Here is a 14216-nt window from a genome sequence, read left to right on the forward strand (position 1 = left end):
AGCTTTCCATTGATGTATGGTTTGTTAGGATCGGACAATATTTGCAAGAAAGTCTAAATATTGAGAAAATGGCCTTTAAAGTTGTCCAAATGAAGTCCTTAGCAATGTATATTATTAATCAAAAATTAAGTTTTGATATATTTATGGTAAGAAATTTACAAAATATCTTCATAGAACATGATCTTTACTTCATATCCTAATGATTTTTGGCATAAAATAAAAATTGATCATTTTGACCCATACAGTGTATTGTTGGCTATTGCTACAAATATACCCCAGCCACTTAAGACTGGTTTTGTGCTCCAGGGTCACATATTTTTAGCACATATACTTCACAACACTTCTCTTATAAAGCATCTGGTGTGTCTTAGAAGAGTAGTTCACACAAAAATGAAAAACTCATCCTAATGTTGTTCCAAACCTATATGACTTTCTTCTTCAAAAAGAGAATCACAGCATCACTTTCTTTACAGCCCCCCCCCCCCCCCATTCAATGAAAGTGGATAGTGGCTAGTCCCTATACCTGCCTAACATCTTTTGTGTTCCATAGAAGGAAGTCGTGCTTTTTTATTATGAATAAAAACTTACTACATTGTTATACAGTCTTATTTATTTATTTTAAGATAACTATCCCTTTAAGACTTGCAAATCAGGCAATATAACAATATAGTAGGTGGGTACCAGTAAAGTGAAAAATCATCTCTGTCAAACTAACACATTCATAAAAGTACAAATTGTCCATGATATTTTGTGTACATAAATCAAGTAGAATTAATGAGCGCACTGAAACATCAAAAGAAAGCGTAGTAAAACAGAACAACAAAGGTTACAGATCTCTGCGACGTTTACTGCATTCCTCTCACCGTTACAAACAAAAACGCCTTTAAGAAGCAGGACAAATGCGCACGGGGCTGAGAGTGAATGCCGTTCCGCTTGTGCCGCGCACTGACCCCTTCAGCAGCGCGCTTCTCCCTGCGCTCGCCGAGAGGAGGCGGGCCGAGCGACAAGCGGAACTGCTTTGATCCCCGAGGGACTCGCAGCCTTCACATTCCGCGCATTCCAGGGGCCGTGAACAATCGGAGCTCGGTCATTTATTAGCAGAGCCCCTCCCCTCCTGAGCTCAGTCTGCTGGAGGAGCTCTCCAGACGCACACTCAGCTCAAACATACGCATGGAAATAAAAGCCGTACCCAACGAATTGCCTTAAGGATTATAGATAAACGAGTACAGAAAGTCGTACATAACTTTTGTTCGTGATGCGATTGTGATTTGGTGAGTTTTTAAAACATTTTAAAGTAGCTTGTTGTTGTAAACTGTCATTTTTTATGACACATTGCTTGGTGTCTAGCAGTGAAGGATGCTTTTATATTGTGTGGTTTAATGTTTATTTAATACACTGAACTTATACGATAGGATTTTATGAATTTCTTTGTGAGCTATATGCTGTAAATCCTACGGTTTTGACTTATAGAATACATAAATGTTTTGTGGAAGATACAACATCTGTGGTGCCACATTCAGGTTTGACTACAATAAAAAAGAGGAGCCAACCAACTTTTATTATATCCCCTTGTTTATAATGCTCCATTTGGCATATTTCAATGTAGCTATTACTACAGTTGTGATTGTAAAATAAAGGTTAGACACTAGATAGGAATTTGTCTTTGTAGCAGGAAATACTTTTGGCAACTTTGGAAAGTTATTGGATCCTACCCAATTTTCCTTCACTTTTAATTCTAATCAAAATGTATAAACTTAAGAGGAAACCCAGTGCATATTGGGGGTTTTAGGATGGTGCCAGTGGTATTTTGGGTAAACGTGGTGTTGCTATGGGTAAAGGCAGTCAGCCTAGAAGCATGTGGAGTGAGGCACCACTCACTGGTGTTTGCTGTTGTAGAGTGTTGCAATATAGAGGAGCAATAGCAACGATTGCATTTGAAATCATTATTTAAGTATATATATATTTATTTATCTATTTATTTATTTTTTTCAAACCAGGTTCACAGTCTTGCCCAAAAAACTCTTCTTACACAGTATCATTGATTACTATCTACAAAACAAAGACTGAAATGAGAACGGCAGAGGATTCGTCCGGCACAGTGCTGCACCGACTGATTCAAGAGCAGCTCCGTTATGGGAACCCTACTGATCCTACTCTATTGGCCATCCAGCAGCAGGCTCTGCGTGGAGGCAGCAGCGGTGGAGGTGCAGGAAGCCCTCGTTCGTCTCTAGAAAGCCTAACGCAAGAGGAATCACTTTCTCCCCAGTTGTCCACCCGGCAAGAGCCCCAGGGCCAAGAGCACCAGGGGGACTACCAGCATTCAGAGAGTCCCATCTGCCACCTCTATCAGCTCCACACAGAGGAGCTGCCTACTTATGAGGAAGCAAAGGCTCACTCACAGTACCTGGCCTACCAGAGAGGTCAGGTCGGGCTTCAGCACGGCAGCCTGGAGACCCCTAGTGTGGTTGGAGGAGGCGAGCAGGAAGAGAGAATGTGGGATATGAAGCGAGAACATGCTCGCTCACTTAGCGAACACCTCATGCAGCTCTCTCTGGAGAGGAACTGTGCCCATGACAGTATTCCCATGAGCTCATCGCATAGCTACCCCCAGCTCTCTAATAACCACTCTGGTCCTGTTGTAAATGAGAGGTCGATGCATGAGCCAGACCAACGCGGTCCACCCCCGGAATACCCCTTCATGGTCAGATCCCCTGGATATATGCTTAGTCATTCACAGGAACATGGGCAGTATTACAAAGAGCCTCCCCCTGCTTTCCATTCACAGCATAACAGGTACATTCAACCGATATTTTGATCATTTGTACTACATATAGGTACATTGTAGGTGGTTTGGCATAGTAATTGTTTATTTTTTTTCTCTATCAGGTTATTTCCAACCCAATCACAAACGCCCCGCCACAGCGGCCTGCCCACGTTGACCCCTGCTGGTCAGGATGTCATTGTTGGAGGATACAGCTTCCCGGTGAACAACTGCCATGTAGAGCTGCTCATTAAAGAGAACGAAAGACTGAGAGGAGAAGTGGAGAGCTACAGCGAGAAGGCAGCAAGGCTGCAGAAGGTAAGAGAGGGCTCTTTGTTCCTTCTTAGAAACCTCCCAAAACTATTCTATTCTTGGTATGACCCCCACATTTTGCCATTGATGCAAAAGAGGCAGCCGTGGCCTTTGATTTTGATCTCAGAAAGGACTTACAAAGCATATGGAAACAAGAAATCATTGTGCGCTGGTGTCTTCTAGCTGCCTAAGGAGATTAGCCCTCTCACCGTGTAGGAATGCATGCAAGGGAGAAGATCACTACGATTTCGATTTAATTTGAAAAGCACTCATTCCTAGTGACTGAGTTCAAATTCCCAGTAACTTATTTGGCATGTGAAACAACACTGAATTTACCCATTCCTGCAATGCCAAGCATTTTTTTGGAATGTGATAATGTCATCACTTAAATACCAGAGTGTCATGCCAGAACAAGGGGAAAAAACGGGTTTCATTTGTTTGTGCGTTTGTTTTGGAAAGGTTTACGGAGCATTGCATATGTCATTAGTGGTGTAACATAGACTGAATTTCAGTTTAGATTCCACATAGTTCTTGGAATCAGAACAACTGCATTAGAACTGTGGATCATGAAGATCAAGTCGACTTCATACGAAGCAATAAATTGTAAATCAGACAACTCCAAAGGGGGAGGCCTCCCTGTGTTGTTCTGTTGCCCTCTTTGCTAGGATTCCAATGGGATGCCAATGGGAGCAGATGTCTTCGCTCATCTCAGTGTCCGTGAATGGTGAATGAAGAAGGGGCTTTGCGTAGCCCACAGCTGACGGACTGGACTGCAAAGAGCAACAACCAGACCCCACAGCTGTGGATTCCCTGACTGAATGGCACCTTTCACTTTCACTCTTGAACAGAACCCCACATGGCACCCAGGGTCCTGCTTAAGAATTTAGCTACCTACATGAAATGAATGTGTTGTTGAAGTAAAAACTTGAACTGTGATTCAAGGAAATCAGTGATATTTCCCACCTTAGTGTTTTGTAATGACAGTTTAAACCGTTGTGGAAAAATGTGCTCTTTCATGAGCCATTTTCTGCATCACAAATGCTATTCAGGTGCATATAGTGTGAAGTACTGTTCTTGTGTGTCACTTTTCCTTTGTTTCCCACGTTTGCCTTTGGCATCCCGCCCTGTAGGGAGATGAATGTGCAGACACCTGGGACTCATAAGTGTTCTTTCTGGAATGTTGATTCAATTCCCAGTCGCTGAAGAGCTCTGTGAGTGTGATTCACTTGTGGGCAAGCACCAGGAAGAGCTCAGCCAAGCACATTCCTCTCTCTTTCCCTTTCTTTTCTGAGTTGTTTTTGTCTATCTGTCATTCTTGCTCTCTGATCATTGTCTTATAATGTTTAGGTATATGAAACACAGAATAGTTGACCCAAAAATGGAAATTCTCTGGTGTACTCACCCTCATGTTGTTTCAAATCCGTATGACATCCGTCCTTAGCATAATACTTAGCACAATGCCCAACTTGTTCTTTTCCATACAGTGAAAGTGAATGAGAACCAGAAACTGATGTGTTCCTTTAGGTTAAAGATATTAAAATGCCCCCTCCCCTTTTTTTTTCAGCTCGAACAGGAGATTCAGAGGATATCGGAGGCCTATGAGACTCTTATGAAGGGATCTGCAAAGAGAGAAGCCCTTGAGAAAACCATGAGGAACAAGCTTGAGAGTGAGATCAAGCGACTTCATGACTTCAACAGAGATCTCAGAGGTAAGATGGTTCACATAGCTGAGTAATTGTCTTAAATATGAGCTACATGTTTAGGTATGAGGCGATAAATACTAATTGTTGACTCCCACATTAGACCGCCTGGAAACAGCCAGCAAACAGAGAGCAGCCATGGAAGTTGAAGACAAGAGTCGGCATGCCTTCGCCAAACTGGTTGAGCAAAGTAAGAATTCCCCTTTGCTTCACCATAAATTATCTTTCACCCAATGTGCGGACAGTGCGGTCAACCATGTGAGCAGCCCCAGCTATTCCCACTGACTTTTTATGTTTATGTTGTAGGCATAACGATGCATTCCTCTAACAATAATGCACTGCGTGGTTATCATTGATGTGATTCCTGACAAAGCGTTTGGTTTGATATATTTCTTGCTAAGCTGAAATGCTCCATAGCAAAAGACTTTTTATATTAACCAAATTAAGTGCCATTTAGGGTTCAGTGAATAGCTGGTGGGGTACATGCTGTATTCTGCATCTCAGATAGTTGCTTTTAGAATTCGACCACCAACCATTATTAACACTGGAAGTAAATGTGACCTGGATTCCAGAAATATTTTCAGGTATTTTGGGATATTCCGTCCTCCTGGAATGCTTTCCAACAGCCCCCACCTCTAGTTCAGCTTCTGAGGCCCTAAGCACCCCTTCTGATGGCCTATGCACTAGCTCTCCATTTTTGGGCATATTAGTGCTAAAGAATTTAGAGCTGTGTTAGGGTAAATTTGATTTGTTTTGCTAATCCAAATAGGGATTGTTGTTGTTCAGTATTTGAGTTGACCCTTTTGGAATGGTCTTTTTTTTATTAATCCCCAAGGATAGATGTATGAAGTGATCTTTCATTTTTGTGTATTAAAATTAGTTTACCTCCAAGTCTGAAACAGAATAGTTTTGTGCAAACAAAAAGCCTGGATGTTTAAATGTTTAAAATTTCTTGTGAGCCAACAAATAAGCATGTCCAAGCCACGATTCAGCATTTCTAATGACTTATAACGATGTAAAAGTTAACATTTATGACCTTGTGGAGCTATTTGCTTTACATGTTTACTGCCTGCCTCAGAGGCATTCCAGAGATTCAGTTGGTACAAAGACGTGCCTGTGTGTGTAAGTGGATAAGAGGAAGTCTACATTCCATCCAAAGGCATTTGTTTTGGGTTGTATAATCAGAGTAGGAGCGGAATGGAAGACTAATTGCTGTCTAATTTGTTTTCCATCTCGCAAGGCATTCAAAGTGACCTAGAAACAAGTGAGCTGGGCTTTAGTATGTCCCTTTTCAGTGAGCCAAGTCATCATGGAGCATTTCGGAATTCAACATCCCAAATGGGAATTCATTAAATCGCTTTTGTAATCTGGGAATTCTAAAGCAGTCTGCAGTGTAGGTCAAAGGACACACAGAAACTCGGCCACTCCCCTGCAAACCCAGACAGACATGTGTAAATCAAGCATGCCTCTTTTGTTCCAGACTCTTGTGGGAAGCTTATCCCCTGGTAATTGGCTAGAATGAGACTACAGCCCAGAGAATGCTCTGGACACACCCCAGTCCTACAGCATGGTCATTTATTTTGTGGCCTGTCTAACAACTAGGCATGATGAGTGAACAGCAAGCATTGCTTGTACCCTTACTGTAGTAAGTTGTCGTAGTACATCGTGGTACAATGTTTGTCTCTTTCTCTCCATAGATGAGGATCACCTTAGAGAGCGGGAACGTCTGGAAAAAGAGCTGCAGCATCTGCACGTCTCAGGAGAAGAATGGAAGAGGCGCAGAGACGCCTTGGAGCAAGCGCTGATGTCTGCTCAGACACGAAATAGGCAGCTAGAAGAAGAGTTACGAAGGAAAAGAGCTTACGTTGAGAAGGTGGAGAGAATGCAGAGCGCCCTGGCACAGTTGCAGGCAGCATGTGAGAAGAGGGAGGTGCTGGAGTTGAGATTGAGGACCAGACTGGAGCAGGAGCTGAAGAGCCTGAGAGCACAGCAGGTAAAAAAGAAGAGACATTCTTTTGTGCACCAAACTGGTGAGAAAATTATGTTTTGGGCTCGACAAGTAAACCTTTCCTTTGTCTTTCAGTGGCAGTCTCAAGCCCAGCAAACAAGTCCTGGGTCCTACTCTGACCTTAACATGCCATCTCTGCATCAGCAGCTGAGGGAGCGAGAGGAGCAGGTTCTGGCCCTGGAGGCTGACATAACCCGCTGGGAGCAGAAGTATCTTGAGGAGAGCACGATGCGTCAATTCGCCATGGATGCCGCTGCCACTGCAGCAGCTCAGAGGTGAGCAGAAGCAAGTGATCGAAGCCCTGTCTAAAAGGACAGGAAATTGGAATTAATTTGAGATGAAGCTTGTATAATCTCTTATATAACTGTAATGCTCTTTTCAGGGATACAACAATCATCAACCATTCACCTCGCCATTCACCCAATAGCAGCTTCAATGAGGACCTGCCGTCCCCTAACCACAGACATCAGGAGATGGAAAACCGGTATGTCCACCATTAAATTCTCTATCCACAAGTGGAAAGTCAATAAAAATGTGTTTACAACAATTCCAATAGTCTCCATGTGCTGTATCTCAAAGAAGTCTGTTTTGTCAGGATTCGGGCGCTTTATGCTCAACTTTTGGAGAAGGATGCCATTATAAAGGTTATGCATCAGCGGTCACGACGGGAGCAAGGCCGACCTGAGTCGCAAGGCCTACGGCCTGCTCGATCTGTTCCCTCCATCAACACGGTTGCCACAGCTAGCAGCACCCCAACCAAAGGTGAGCATAGTAGCCATAGCCAGTGGTTTCCAATCCTGCAGAGTTTAGCTCCAACCTACCTGCCTGAAAGTTTAAAGCAATCCTGAAAACCTCGATTAGATGGTTCAATTGTGTTTAATTAGGGTTGCAGCTAAACTCTGCAAGACACTGACTCTCCAGGAGCAGGATTGGACACCCCTGCTGTATGTCTATAACAAATCTGAACTAAAAATTACATACACTTTCAACTGGACAACTGGCAGCTTCTTTACTTAGCGTCTATGTAATGTCGCCAAGCAAGAATGTGCCAACTGAAATAAAATGAGTGCTGCGACTAGCCGGTGTTCTTGAAATAGTCTACATCTTTTAAAATGGAATGCATTTTGCTGTTCTCTAGAATAGATCCTCCAGAATAGTAAAGGGAGTTTACAGGATGGCAAATGTTTGGAATGTGGTGGAATGCCTATGATGGAACCGATAACTAAACTGTTTCCTTTTCCATCTGCGATTTTAGGGAAGAGCCTCTCAGATGACCAGACGGCAGCCGCGTCATTGCCCCCGTTGCCCCATCCGCTAGCTAAAACCCAGTGTCGAGACAGCAGCACCCAGTGTGAAGAACCTTCAGATGAGACCAGCTCTAAAACAGAACCTGCTCCACAATCTTCCATTGCTCCCAGTCCTGGTGTGTAAACTTGTGCATAAACTCATCTTTTCTTGTGTCACTTACTGTATTTATTTGGTATTTCTGGAGTAGTTCGATAAGTTCTGTTGATTGACACACAATGTGATAATTCTAATATGTAGTATCAGGTGACAAAGACAATGCTTAACGGTTAGAACTTATGTAATGATGGTGCACACTTGCCCTTTTGAACCAGGGTGGTTAAAGAGTAACCTGAGCACCATGTCAAAGCATCGATTGGGGAGTGAATTCAAACAAAACATAGTCAAAGTTTTGTAAAACCTCCCGCCTTGTTTGCTCTCCAGGCATTAGCCAACAAAGCTGAAGATCTTGTATTTCATTGCAGATTCCACTGCTTTCCACACACACCAGATCAGCAGCGCTGTTGAAAACGACATGGTGGAGATTCTCATCTGAAATGAAAGGGTTTTCAGCTCAATGCTGCCTGCTGTTCTTACACACAGAAGATTCTCATTGGATGTCCATCTGAGGACCAACCATATCAAGAGAATCTGTGCTTGCTATGAGAACGAGCTCGCCATTGAAGCATCAGACAGAGAGAAGAACGAATAGTGAGAGTAACCTAAAACTGATCCTCGGTGGAGGAGAGCTGAGCTCTCCTGACAGTTCCTCCACACGTTAAAGGACCGTGTTCATTCTCAGCTGGTGGCTCTCAACCTGGACTGTGAGATGTATGGTCTGAATGTGAGGTACTTGGACAGTACTCTACAGAGCTCTAATAAGCTACCACGAGACATCTTAAATGCTTATAAACACATTATATATGTTCTTTTGTATTTAAGAGTATTGCTGCTGACTGTGTGACAGAATGGAGAAATAGGAAGAAATATCCCACTGTTGTGAAACTTTTGTTTTTGCATTTGCTTTTCATTTGAGGAACAACCAAGGGCAGTGTTGTTGTTTTTTTTTAACCAACTAAGTATACCTACCCATGTAAGACTATATCCCACATTCCTAGATAAAAGCACAGACAAATATATCTCTAACTTTATGTGCTCTATGTATAGTAGATATACCATCGCAACTGCTTCATCCTTAAATATCAAGAAAATAATAGTTTGGATTGTAGGAGGCCAAATACAGTTTGAACATGTAGGCCTGGGATTAGACAATTTACCAGAATAGTTGGGTAAATACCTTCACTAGCACTCCCTTTGACTAAATTATCATTACAGTTGGCGTTCTTACTATAACTGACTGGCAGCGGGTGCTTCTCGATCCCAGATTTAAGTAGAGGAATTGGAAGCCTCCTTTTGGGGACAGTGGATGAGTACATGCTCTTTTAGTGACACTTAAGGAAGTATTACCCTTAGGAGGGACAGCGGGCTGATTTTTCAGATGCCATATTATTATTATTATTATTATTATTATTATTATTATTATTATTATTATTTTGCGCCCAGAACTGCAACCACCACACTTGCCACTGCCTCGCAGACAAGCTGGAGCTAATCTTCCCACATTCCTCCGTGGTGGAATGCCCCTGCTCAGAGGAAAAATGCTATCTGCAGTCTGACCTTTGGCCTTGTTCAAAATGGCTGGCATTTAGACTACCATCCTCTTTTTAGGATCTGTTTATTTGTGTAATGCTGCAGTAGCTGGTTCTACTGTAAGCATATGACGCTAGTTTGATTTTGTGACTCAAAGGTTTTCCAATGTAGCGACTGTGACTTGCCTTGATTTCTGAGACAGAAACTTTTCTGCCTGTTCGCAATCAAGACTACACGTGCATTATGGTGGGATAATGATATAAAAGGTTACCATGAAAACAAACATATGTCTTATATATATGGGTAATAATTATCATATCATGTTAATTTAACCTTTCTCGCTATCATTAAATGCTACTTTTATTTTCCTACTGGCTCTGATGCAATGCACTTGCTGGTCAATGCTTTGTAGTGGAGTCATGCTTGTTTTGTTCACTACTTGGACTGTTTACAGAAAGGGCTGTTTTGAAACGAGAGAATTTAATATATTTTGTGTATTATTTTACTTTTTGGTATTTAGTAATGTGAACATGCCAAAGATTTGCATTACGATTAAGTTATATAATAAAATATGAGCATTAGCAACGTGAAATGTAGATACGCAGTTCAAACTGGTTGACCCATATTTGGATGTTGCTGTGAACTTCAAGAATGGGGAATTGTTTTGTATGTCATTTAACATTTCAGTAATTTGAATAAAATTTTAATATATATCTTTACAAAGACAGTGTGTCGGCTGGTTTGTGTCTTAAATGGAAAAGACAGATGCATTTAAAGGGAAGTATGAGTGGTGTGTCCTCTTGAGATGTTTCACATGTGCAAGTCTGCGCAAGCTGCTCTTATCGGTGTCCCTTCTTTGGCATGAATGCCATCTTTCTTTCAGAGCACAAGGGAGCCTTATTCACAACAGCAAAACAATTCTGCCACCTGCTTCACTGTCTTCATGAAGAGAGGCCACATTCCAGCTTTGCTCTCAAAGCCGCAAAAAGAACATTCCTCTCATCAGGGGATGGTTAGAGAGTCGGACTCGTAATCGAAAGGTTGCGGGTTCGAGTCCCCGGCCGGCAGGGATTGTAGGTGGGGGGAGTGAATGTCCAGCGCTCTCTCCACCCTCAATACCACGACTGAGGTGCCCTTGAGCAAGGCACCGAACCCCCAATTGCTCCCCGGGCGCCGCAGCATGGCTGCCCACTGCTCCGGGTGTGTGTGTGTGTGTGTGTGTGTGTGTGTGTGTGTGTGTGCATTTGTTCACTACTCACTGCTGTGTGTGTGTGCACTTGGATGGGTTAAACGCAGAGCACCAATTTCGAGTATGGGTCACCATACTTGACAATACGTCACGACTTTACTTTACTTTATCAACCGTGCAATTGTTAAAATGGAAGACGTGGAAAAAAATTGCAACACAGACCAAACTGCTATAAATACATAATGAAAACACAATGATTAACAAAATGCTTAGAAAACAATTATGGAAGTACTACTAGCCTACTGTTTTGTGGTTTTGCATAGACATCATTTTAGCCTCTGTGAGCTCGCTTTCAACTTGAGAGGTGCATCCAAAATTGCTTACCGAGTAGGTACTACGTTTGAGGTGAAACAAACAATGCTTCTCTGCTATTCACAACTCCACTCTAATGGCATCAGATGTGCTCTTTAGAATCTCGGTGGAAGTAGTAGGTCATCTGGGTATTTTCACCTTCTTGATTTTGATTACTATGAATTCTCTTTTCATATACTGTTTTTGACCTACTATATAGTAGGTAAATAGGCATATTCGGATGCAGGTAGGATATTTAACTGCCAATTAGAGCAAATTAGAGCAAATTAGAGCTAACCAGACAAGGGTCGATCTGAACAGTTTGGAACGCTTTGCAAGCCAAATTGATTCAAAGCTTCATAGCTCAACATCAAGAGGAATTTTCCCCCGGTAGAGTAAAACATGTTAAAGCATTCCATTCCAAATGGGGCAGAAGAGAGATATCTGACTTTTCAGATAAGAAGTAGAGCTGAAATGCTGTTCTTTCCTTTTTTTTCAGCACCCAGAGGAAAATTCTTTACCTCAGATGTTGATCTTTCATAACTCATAGGCGTAGTGGAATTCTCAGTTCAGTTATATATCTTTAAATGATCAGTTTTGTCTCGAATGTTTCTCCAAATAAATGAATGTGGAGAAATAAAAACAGCCAAATGAGAATGCTGATAAAATTAAATATAGCAATATTAAATAGTTAAGTTACTAACACAGCTAGACAATTTAATGCAAATTTTTCATACTTAAAACTTGCAGGCTTCAATCTCAACACATGTTTCAGACAATATTGCAAGGTTGCTCAACTATCCCCCTTCATGGTCCTGCGGAATTTAGCAACAAACTTACCTGCCTGTAATTTTCTAGTAATCCTGAATACCTTGATTAGCTTGTGCAGGTGTGTTTGATCAGGTTTGGAGCTAAACTCCAGGATCTCCAGAGCCAGAGATGAGAAACCATGCATCACTGAGATCTTATTTAAAACCACAAGAGCAGGGTTCCTCAAATCTGGCCCTGCTCTGCAAAGCTTTGCCCCAACTCTAATCAAAGACACCCGAGCAAGCTAATCAAGGTCTTCAGAGTTACTTGAAAAGTACAGGTAGGTGATTTTGATCAGGGTTTGAACTCCAAGACTACTTGGGTCTTTTCAGAAACATTTTGAGATACCGGAGCTTCATGCAGAAGTCTCGCTTTTCATATTTAATCTCATTGCGAGTGGGTTTGTATAAGGCACAAACCTATATGAAAAATGTGCCTGGCAGAGTTTCACCTTTCTTCCCTGCTTCATCAGCAGCATTAATCTCTTAAGAACTTTGACTCCCAAGTTCTGTTCCTCAGCTGCATTTTTAAAATAGTTTTCTAAAGAATGCAGACATATGATTCACTGTAGAAGAGCAGCCTTTTTGCTGTTGGTTCCAGCCTGCCAACTCAATGCATGAATGTTTCAGGATAAACTACTTCGTAGTAGCCTATGCATTAATACGATGATCCTCACACACACCCTGAGCAACGTGATTACTTAAAAGCTGCAGGACACCTAACAGTGTTAAATAAGTCCAATGAGAAGAGGTCTGTGTGTGTTTTTCAGTGGGTTTCTGTTTCCAGAATAAATATTTTGCCTCACATACCTCCCAGGTGTGAGCTGGCATTCCATAAATGCTTTACGAGATACCTGGCTGATGGGTTTACTTGTGACAGATCAGTGTGACTTTTCTCAGCTGAAGGAGTACGCAAGGAATGCTCCTGCTGGAATGTCTCACTCCTCAGGGGGCTCCAGTACACTTCAAGGTCAACCAATGGCCTGGTGTGTTAGCAGTCACCTCCTTCCTCTACCAGAACCATCACTGTCCTTGCACAACAGCAGGTTGCTGGGCTTATAAATCATTTGTATACCACTGTGTCTTTTTTGTAACTGAAAGCTTTTCTTGTCTCACTTGAACAGTCTTGTTCATTTCTGGTGTTCTGTCTAGGTGAGAGGTCAGATTGGTGCACTGAGAGCTTCAACATCTGTTAGTGTGCATACTAAGATCTCACGCTGGTTCCTTGAAGATATCTGCAGTTTCTTCAGATGAACATGTAGTGCAATCCTATTGCTATAGGTGATGTTCATAGAGAATTGTCAGTTGATAAGTGACAGTTCACCCAAAAACGAAAATTGTCGTCATTTACTTACTGAATGACTTTCTTTCTTCTGTGGAAAATATTTTAAGAAATCTCTTGTTTATCCATACACCGAAAGTCAGTAGGCTCCAACGTTGTTTATTTCCAAACGTTGTTCAAAATATCTTTTGTGTCCCGCTCTTTACATGATTAAGTATGATAACCATCATGAAAAATGGTTCCCATTAGTGTTCAGAATAGTTTTTTCCAGTGATGCCCTCACTGACTCAGCAAATGAAAAGCACATTGTTGCTGGCCTTAACAGATGTTCCAAAGATCTTAGTAACATGTTCTTGGTCAAGGACCTTAGTAACACATACCTAGAAAAACAATTCAATAAGACAAATGTTGTGTTTTCCATCAGTTCCCAAGGAGACTCGCTGAGATTCCAAAACCTCCAGGAGTGTGGATGGAATAAATTTCCCTCACCAACTCTTTCCCCTTTCCTTTCCAAAGAAGGTTACGGCCGTCTAATTTTAAAGCCATCCTATTATGCCTCTTTTACAAGCTATAATATAAGTCTCAGGTGACCCCAGAACATGTCTGTGAAGTTTCAGCTCATAATACCCCACAGATCATTTGTTATAGCCTACCAATCTGGAACAGAGCTTTTTGAAAAACCTTTTTCAGAGGTTTTTTGGTGCGGTTTGCTTGCTGCGACTCTCTTATATGTGGAATTTCTATACAGCATCATGTGTATAGTTTTTCACGATGTATTCTGCTACTAAGTGCAATTATTTTAAAAATTTGTTATATTAATGTGAACAGATGAGCTCAACAAAACCATATAGAATTGGTTAACAACCAGTT

General features: G+C 41.8%; 1 protein-coding gene across 1 annotated transcript; it reads left to right on the forward strand.

Annotated features, from left to right (window-relative positions):
* Positions 1-1140: 1140 nt before the first annotated feature.
* amotl2a (angiomotin like 2a) lies at positions 1141-10316 on the forward strand. The gene is made up of 11 exons (XM_079431340.1): positions 1141-1271; positions 1998-2793; positions 2887-3079; positions 4638-4782; positions 4877-4963; positions 6471-6766; positions 6857-7056; positions 7164-7265; positions 7377-7543; positions 8037-8204; positions 8551-10316. The coding sequence occupies exons 2-11, from the start codon at positions 2069-2071 to the stop codon at positions 8619-8621; spliced, it is 2154 nt and encodes a 717-aa protein (XP_079287466.1). The 5' UTR covers positions 1141-1271; positions 1998-2068; the 3' UTR covers positions 8622-10316.
* Positions 10317-14216: the final 3900 nt, after the last annotated feature.

Source organism: Barbus barbus (assembly GCF_936440315.1).
Source record: "Barbus barbus genome assembly, chromosome: 13".
Lineage (NCBI taxonomy): Eukaryota > Metazoa > Chordata > Actinopteri > Cypriniformes > Cyprinidae > Barbus > Barbus barbus.